This window comes from Arachis ipaensis, chromosome B06 (genome assembly GCF_000816755.2).
Source record: "Arachis ipaensis cultivar K30076 chromosome B06, Araip1.1, whole genome shotgun sequence".
Classification (NCBI taxonomy): Eukaryota; Viridiplantae; Streptophyta; class Magnoliopsida; order Fabales; family Fabaceae; genus Arachis; species Arachis ipaensis.
The window spans coordinates 132,867,507-132,876,252 of record NC_029790.2 but is presented as its reverse complement, the minus strand read 5'-3'; the positions used below and the strand labels follow the sequence as shown (position 1 = coordinate 132,876,252).

The 8,746-nt window shown below is 37.0% G+C and overlaps 1 protein-coding gene across 3 annotated transcripts; it reads right to left on the bottom strand.

The window, feature by feature from the left end:
* On the bottom strand, positions 1-8,277 carry LOC107605479 (F-box/LRR-repeat protein 15). Of its 3 annotated transcripts, XR_002349487.1 has the most exons (18): positions 7,701-8,277; positions 7,091-7,355; positions 6,823-6,955; positions 6,555-6,651; positions 6,272-6,469; positions 5,914-6,184; positions 5,721-5,819; positions 5,537-5,625; positions 5,244-5,343; positions 4,990-5,160; positions 4,340-4,492; positions 3,873-4,033; positions 3,602-3,800; positions 2,620-3,086; positions 2,469-2,532; positions 2,070-2,156; positions 1,818-1,954; positions 1-218 (listed from the first exon to the last, which is right to left on the bottom strand). XR_002349487.1 is itself a non-coding variant. In XM_016307370.2 (17 exons), exons 1-17 carry the CDS (start codon positions 8,123-8,125, stop codon positions 1,874-1,876), a joined length of 3,060 nt encoding a protein of 1,019 aa, XP_016162856.1. In that variant the 5' UTR covers positions 8,126-8,277; the 3' UTR covers positions 1,503-1,873. The 3 variants fall into 3 exon arrangements, 2 of the variants coding, with proteins under 2 accessions (XP_016162856.1, XP_020960898.1); XM_016307370.2 differs by lacking the exon at positions 1-218 and having other exon boundaries at positions 1,503-1,954; XM_021105239.1 differs by lacking the exons at positions 1-218; positions 4,340-4,492 and having other exon boundaries at positions 1,503-1,954.

Sequence of the window (8,746 nt, the reverse complement as noted above, 5' to 3'; positions counted from 1 at the left end):
TTCTTCTTCCTCCTTATCATCGTCATCATCATCTTTTTTTGCGCACTTCTTTTTTCAACACCATTATCGTTGTCACCACCGCCACCACTATCGTCATCGCTTCCGCTGTCTTCCTCTTTTTCTTTTTGATGTTATTGTTTTTCTTTTTTTTCTTTTTTTCCTCCTCATCCTCTTTTTATCATCACCATCGTCGTCTTTGTCGTATTCATCTTCTTTTCCTATAAATATTAAAAGAACTAGAACAAAGAAATTTTGGTGCATAACACACAAATTTTGGTATACAGTACATTGACACCCAATCAATAAAATATGCACTGCACATAAATTTTGGTGTACAATACAAAAATCCTGGTACGTAGCACATAAATTTTGATGTGCACCATAAATTTTTTGAGGACTATACTTTAAGAACATTCACGCAGCAAAATTTGTGTTATGTGTGAAAATTTCTATGCTATGTGAAAAAATGTGTGCTATATGCAAAAATTTGTATACTATAAAAATGAAATATACAGAGCACATAAATCTTGGTATACAACACAAAAATCTTGGTTATAACAAATTTTGATGTGTAACACAATTTTTTTGAAGACTACATACCCAACATTAACTCACACAACTAACAAAATACATCCGCAGCAAAATATATATATTATGTGCAAAAAATGTGCTATATGAAAAAATTTATATATATCGATTAGCTTCTGTTATGTGCAAAATTGTGTGCTATATACTTCAAAAAATTTGCGTAGGAAGAAAAGAAATGGTACATATATCCCACATATGATCACTTTTGATTTTTTCCACTGGATTTGCACCAACTTTGTTGGACTTTTGTTACAAGAATACTTGTACATGTAACACCATTCTTATAATTCGATGGTGTTAATGTCAACGTCTACACGCTAATAGTCATGATTTGTAACAAATTTATGATCCATCAACTAGTTTGAAGATGGTAGATGAAGACACTTAAAAGTTAACGGAGGCTAGTACAAAATTTTAGGCATTGTACATTATATGCCATTATTTGGCATAGTTGGTTACAGCTTTCCGACTCCTTCAATGACAGATCTGAGTACCAACAATATTTATGAGAAAGGATTAGATATTTCCACTCTAAATTGTGTAAAATACATAATCTTTTCAAACGGAATTTCCTTAAACTATGCTTCATGTAAAGCTTTGTTACGGCTCTTTCTCGATTTTGTACGGCAAATATGTAATCCAAACATTCCTCGCCAAAAACTAGGGAAAACCAGCTCTCCAAAATAAAATCAAAGTACCTTAGTGAGCCAACTTGGACATTGTGATAGTCATTAACCGTGAGTTAAGATTGATTTTAAAAAAGAAAGAATTTAGAGGATTAGACTCTTACTATTCAAATGACGAGAATTTTTTTAATCCATCTTGTTAAGCACTTGATATCAGCTCTTTTCTCCAATGTATTTACTTATTTTATGGTTTTGGGGTGAGGCCAGCATTAAATTTTTTACAGCGAGTTACAAACAAAATTTCATAAAATCAAAATATAGACGTGGATACCTAACTAATATATTACATACCCAGAAATATCATTACTAATGCAAAAGGTCATACTAACACCTAGGGATCAGATACACCTATTCTATACAACAAACAAGGCTAGACTGTTTTAGAACAGAATATGCATCAGCAAAATTGAAATGTCAAATTTACAGTAACATTTAGAACACAATTTATTTTGACAATACATGAGATCACCTGATTTCTATATGCCAAACACAATGAGAAAGTTAACCATGTACAATACATAAGGAAATAAATAGATTTGTTACCACGTGCAGCTTCACTCCAAGTGCACTAGATAACTTTGAAGATCCTTTTGTCAAATTCATGAAGTTGACAAGCTGCTGAATATACGCTTCAAACTAGCACAAGCAGCACGTAATCTAGCCATGCTCATTGAGCTTATCTGTGAGGCAGTGTTGACACAACATATAGTCAAACACATATTAATTTCGTTATGTATGAAAGGTTAGTTGGCATACTCTGCAGAGAGCCCACATTTAAGAGGCACTTGCTCTCACCTTTGGACAGAAGCGAACATCAAGAGTTTCCAGCATAGTGCATCTAGCAATAGCGGCTTCAACAGCTTTCTCATCAATATTGCAAGACTACAAAACCAAAATTACCCCATCCGGAAACAAAAAAAAAACCCAAAATGTCAATAAAATGAAGGAAAAAAATTGCAGGAAGCCCGGAACTTCAATTTTGACCATGATTGGCAACACCTTTCATGGACAACAACTGATGAACTAATTCCAACATTTTGATAAACTAACCAAAGCTAATGCCAATAGGAGCCAAGAATTTAAAAGAGATTCTAGAACAATAGCATTTAAAAAGCAAGGTGCATAATGCACTCATTTTTCAAAATAATAAATAAAAAAGAGAGAGAGAAATGAAAGGTAGAGAAGTCTAGTAACCTGAAGGAATAGGCTGGCCAATCTTGGGCACTCTAGCTTCAAAACTTCCAAAGCAGCACAATTACTGTATAGACAAGTTAAAAACATTATCACATCTAAAATACAAGTATAGAAAAACCATCCACATTTTTGGATAAGAGTCAAAAGTTACCTTAAATTAAGCCAGCATAGGTTCAGACAAGCAACATCAACCTCCTTCAAATTATTTGAGAGAGAGAGGTTTAGGTATAATAAATTGGCACAATGTGCTGTCAATGGAATGAACACTTTCCTGATATTTGGACATCCGACACAGTTGAGATTCTGCAGTAACCGTGTGGGTTGCCCACTTGACTCGTGGACAATCTCAGAGGAACTTGGATGGGATAGGATCTTCACACCAGTCATTTCGGCAATCTCCCCAAGACTGGATCCCCAATTCAAATCATGCATATTCACACAGCCATTCAAGCTTACACGTGTAAGGTGTGTGCAGCAAGAAAGCAGCTCTTCGATAGCAGACTGACACAGGGTTCCATATGACAGGTCCAACTCTTGTAGTGCTGGTAAAGCACCCCCCTTGTAAAGAGGTTCAAGGGATGAATCTGTGAGATATTTGCACGCCTGCAACTTCAATACCTTCAAGAAAACAAGAATGATACTATCAGAGGTGCATAAAATAACTACACAATCAAAGGTTGCAAAAGATTCCAATATCCGTGAACTAAGGACAACAAAGTCACAACTGTATAACAACTTGAATACGTTTGGTTGAAAAACACAGGAATTACAAATTTTGCCCCCTTCCCCCTGACACCTTCCCCTATTCTATTTTTTAAAACTAGATATTCTAACAAATTACACAACCACCCATCCCCGCCAACATACACACAGAGACATATAAGCCAGCACCTAAGTATCATCAACAGTTATTTTATGCATAAAAAATGAATAAAACTAAGATCTCAACTTTATCAGGAGGCAATAAAAGCAACTAGACTAAATCGGCCTAAAGCTTGGACTGAAAATAACACACAACCACCACTAATAGAAATGTCTTTATTCTGTTGGGGTGGGGGCAACAACTATTTGTGCAATACGTGATCTAATTTCACAATAGCCACCATATGCACACAATTGTCTGCAACTCTTACCTTTAGCTGTGAACAAGACTCAAAAACAGGCTGCAAGTCGACCAAGAAAGTGTATGATAAATCGAGGAGAGTCAAATTTGGAAGAAACTGCAGAGAACAGAGACCAGATAAACCGATTGATGGGCAAGACATCAATATTAGTGACTCAATCAGGGAGCATGAAGCAGTTGTAGCAGACAAGCAGACATCTGTGAGTTGGCTGTATGTCACAACAACAAACATCAGTCCATGTACGAGGAGGATAAGAATTCATTAGTGAGTGAAACATCACCTGCAAAAAGAAGCATCCAGAGATGTCAAGAGAGGACAATTAATGGATGCTTCAGATAGTACACCACAACCTTTCAGCTCAAGTGAGACCATTGACGATGCTTCAATGCTGAGAATGTTCAATTTTGGACATATTCCTAAATTGAGAGACCGAAGACCAACCTATAAAGCAGATGAAGAAAAGAAAAAAGTAAGTTCCATCATACCAGCACATTAAATTCCTCGACTTTATTGCATACACCTAATCCCAGTACTTAACCAACTACTACTACTCCCCCCTTCAACAGCACCACAATGCCATGAGAGAAAAGAGAAACTTACTATATGGCATTGTTTCCAAAGTGTAGAAAACAGTTCTTAAGGCTTGTAAGACAGCAAAAAGCTCATTTACACAAGCATAAAAATTTTGGAAGTTCCACCTCAAGCAAAACAAACAAATAAAGCACCTAATAAATTTAAAACACTTACAGGACAAAATGATGCTCTTTCCAAATGATCACAACCATCTAAAATAACCTTCTCAAGCTTAGGACATTTAAGCTCAAGGGTAGTAATTGCACGACATCCACCGAGAGAGAGACTCACTAACGAGGTGCTTTTGAATCGGACTGATGTTAAACTCTGAATTCATCAAAACAAGATCAGTAATAAGACAGCAGAAATAGAACCTAACCTACATTAATTACAACTACCCGGGTAAAGATCAAATCAAACAATTTTTCAGGACACTTAACAGGTCGAAGGTGGAAATATGTAAGTAGATAGTGTAAAGTATTTTGACAATGAATACTTCATACACATCGAAAGAAAAAGCTTTTCAATGATTCCATTTATCTTCATAACAACCCTGTCATGTCAATCATTCTGACTCATTTCCGTAGCGGTACCAAAATGCTTTTGGAGATGTAAAGGTTAAATGCAATCACATAGTTAAGAAAAAACTACTAACATCTTAAAACTCCTCTGGTAAGTTTTTCATTAAGTTATGATTCAATCACTTATGTAAGTTCTACGAAAAGCAAGTATAATAAGGCAGATAGCCTCAGCATCTAATGAAAACCATGAATGGGGTAAACTCAATCAAGCAAACACCAAATCAGATGAACTTATTCACATACCTCACAATTATCAAGAACTAGTGATTTCAACATAGGACAACCTCCACCATCACTAAATACATCACATATTGAATTCGTCAAAGATTCACACTCAGAAAGGTCCACTTCTTGCAATGACTGGCATTGCAGAGCTAATGTTGTCAAACTATCCTGCTTTTGTAATTTTAATTCCTGCATTGCCACAAAATCTGTGATTTAAACCGCTATATACATGAGCATAGTAGCAAGAAATGACAAGTAATTACTAGACATACTTTTAGTGAATCTGAAGTGATGTTGATACAGTGAAGCGCAGGGCAGTTGGACACCAGTATAGAAGACAACATTAGTGTCCTCAAGTTCAAGTCAACAAATCTGTCAATGAACAATTCCGAAAGAAATTATAAAAGCCAATGCAGAAAATTAAGTATGAAGTTAGAACTGGACTAATACTTGTGTTGTATTGCATACTATTCAACTAAGAGAGAAGGGAAAAGATTAATATTAAAACTAAAAAGCAATTGGAATAGTTTGCTGCAGAAGGGGAAAAAGGGAAGCAGAAACATACTTGCGACAGTGTACCAGTCTAATATTCTGCAAACGTGGTAGATCCAAAGACACTGAAGTCAATAGACTGCAATTGTCAAGCTCCAAAACCTGCAGTAACAGTGACATCATTTATGCATCCTAAATATGTAAACTAAGGAATTCAGACATATCCTTAATATCAGCATCCAAGACCAATTACATACCTCCAACATATAACTATGAGCTATTGCAGCCATTGAGGCTGAAGTGATTCCCTCGCAGCTGTGAAGCTTCAAAACAGTCAACATTGGCAGTCTAACCGACTTCAACGAGAAAACAAGACAGTAATCAGTCATGTCATACAAAGTGATATTCAATCTATGAACGCAACAACTGACTCCAGAGTCTAAAGCATACCTCCAAAGATATATTTGGGCAATATGATGCATCAAGAAAACTAAGGTTCGCACAACTCAGTGCTATTTCACGCAGAGTTTCATCACTAACACACGAACAATTAGACATGTCTAGAGACGCTAGTTGTGGGCATGAAGTTGCAGCCGCTCGAATTGCAGCATCAGGAAGTTTATGACAAGAACCTATATCAAGCTCATGCAACAAAGGGCAATTAAGAACCACCTGTGCCATGTTACTACGCTTCAGTGACATGGTTTCTAGCTGTGGGCACCTGAGAAAGAATACACAATTACATGTTAGCTCCTTGATAAAGTGCCAAAGTAACATCATAATTTCTGTTAAATCTCAGCATATTCACCTGACTGCTATTCGCATCACACGGCATTTGGTTAACTGAATATGGCACAATCTATCATGGTTAATAGATATCTCCTGAATGCCATTTCCAAGTGTAGAATCATTGATATTCAATCTCTTCAACATAGAACAATCACCTAACGCATGAAAAAAAGTATCTGCTATCTGTCCTCTTCCTAAGGTTAGCACCTCAAGATTCCTGAAAGTAATTTATAACAAATCAGCAGGAGAGCTGAGACCATGATAACTTTATTGACTTCCTAAGTACTGCAAAAAATACCTACCGCAATGAAGAGATAGCTTTCATGACCAGCAAGTAAATAGTTGGACCAGATATGCTCATTGCTGTAGCATTTGGATACCGCCTACACATGTCTTCAACTGTAAACAGATATACAGCTTGAGATAAGCACATTACCTAGAAAACTTGGCTAAAGCATGACTTCTAGTGACACAGCACAAATTCCTAAGCTTCTGTGAATGTTAAAATTTAACAGCAGCAGAAACGATCCATGGTGAACAGTTTAGTAAAACATATACATTCAGACTCACATTGTTCTACGGATATATTCCGATCTTCAAAATTCAAACTCTTCCAGAAGTCTTCGTGAGCACTAGCAACTCGCCACTGCTTACAAACTCTGGCAGCTTTGCAAAGGTTGGGATGATCCAAAAATGAGAACACCTAAATTACAGGGGAAGGAAAAGTGCATGTAAGTAAAATAACATGAGGGGGTTACATGGGACCTTATCATCAGGGGTTGAAGTTATTTAACGGAGTATCAATAAGTATAAAAATGATCATCATCCAATATCATACCATATGCAGCAAGTCATCTGTGAGATCCATCCTGACTTCTAGGTCTTCTCCCTTTGAAATGTCACTATCGTCTCCTTCGCCGTCTTTCACGCAGCTCGCATTAAAGCCATTCTCCTCACCAGTACACATCAATGTAAAATCATCATAACATACATCACTGGTCGGTTGAGGAGACGAGCCTTGAAGATAATCATAATCTCCATAGTCAGCAGATGCAGTGGACTTCCCAGTATTAAAAGACGCAGAGGTTGCATAATGACATTCACTGCAAAAACGCAATCATCTATCATATTTGGCAACAGCTTAACTTAGGAAAATGATTGGGCTTTCTTTTCTTGAAGCAAAATATAACACATATGCTGCAACATTTTTCATTTTCCAGCTCATACTAACAACAGCAATAACCATAGTGCACAAAGAAACAACCGCCTTTTTCCTCTCTTACAATCCATACACACATAATACTTAAAGTTTGTGCTGAACCCTAGAATAATCTTAATCCAAAGAAAACACTCAAGAACTGATCCCTGAGAGTAGAAAACAATCATGCAACAAGTATTCACCCCCAACATCAACAACGAATAAAAAGCCAACAAAACCAAAAACTCACCCGAAATCAGCGTAAACCTTGGGCCGCTTGTGGCTCTCCGAACCGGCGGGAGCAGCGGAAGAACCGGAGCTGCTCTCCCCCTCGGACCGGCGCGGACCGGCCCATGAACCGAACCCATAGCCCTCGAACAACCGGAATAGCTCACCGGAAACCGGCACAGCAGGTCGTTCGTCGTTGTCATTTCCAAAAACGAGAGCAGCGGCGGCATCGTCGTAAACGCCGTCTTCTCCCTCTTCCTCTTCCTCTTCCTCTTCCTCTTCCTCCTCCTCTTCTTCTTCCTCTTCGTCGACAGGAATCGCCGTCCCCGAAACGACGTCGTCGTTTCTGAAGATGTCCTCGTCGTTACGCTTCATTAGATTGTTATCACTCTTTTTATCTTCTACCTCTTCTTCTTCGTTGAAGCATAGAAAGCACCAAAGCTTCATGCAATAATATTTATTTTCTTTCCTTCACTTTTTTGTCCAGCGGAGAAGAAGGCTTCAGGTACCATGCGTCTTCTTCTTCTCGATCCCGCGCATTTTTCTTCCAATTGAAAGCGAAATCAGGAACAGACGAAACCCTAATTTGAAGGATTTGGGGGTAAGACTGGAGGAGAGAGTGCTTGACCATTGACTACGACGTCGTTCTGAGCATGGTCTTGGGCTTATACTCTTATGTAATAATTTTTGCAACGGTGCGATAAATGGGTTTATTATTACCTAGTAACAATATTAGAGTTTATTATTTTATGGGCACTTAACTAATAATCTTTAAAAATATAAAATTAAAAATATATTCTTAGCCATTAACTTCAGAAAAAAATTATTAACACAGGTCATGTGTATTTTAAGTTTTTAACTGTCCTATGTGGTAAGTCACTGTTCATTTAACCATTGTGAATAAAAAAATATAAACAAAAGAACAATGCCACAAAATGAAAATGGTTATCTAAACAATGGTTATCTTCCTAATCTTTTCACTGAATTAACGGTTCGATAATATTAAATTAATTTTAAAATACTTGACATAAAAATATAATGTTTAGAAAGAAAGAAGCTTAAACCAAA

Excerpts from the sequence above, each read along its gene's own strand:
- LOC107605479 (XM_016307370.2), bottom strand. The coding sequence starts at position 8,125 with ATGAAGCTTTGGTGCTTTCTATGCTTCAACGAAGAAGAAGAGGTAGAA. Across the intron at positions 5,820-5,913 it reads GCCCAAATATATCTTTGGAG|TCGGTTAGACTGCCAATGTT; the intron begins GTATGCTTTAGA and ends TTCTCGTTGAAG. Across the intron at positions 3,087-3,601 it reads AGTCTTGTTCACAGCTAAAG|GTATTGAAGTTGCAGGCGTG; the intron begins GTAAGAGTTGCA and ends GTTTTCTTGAAG.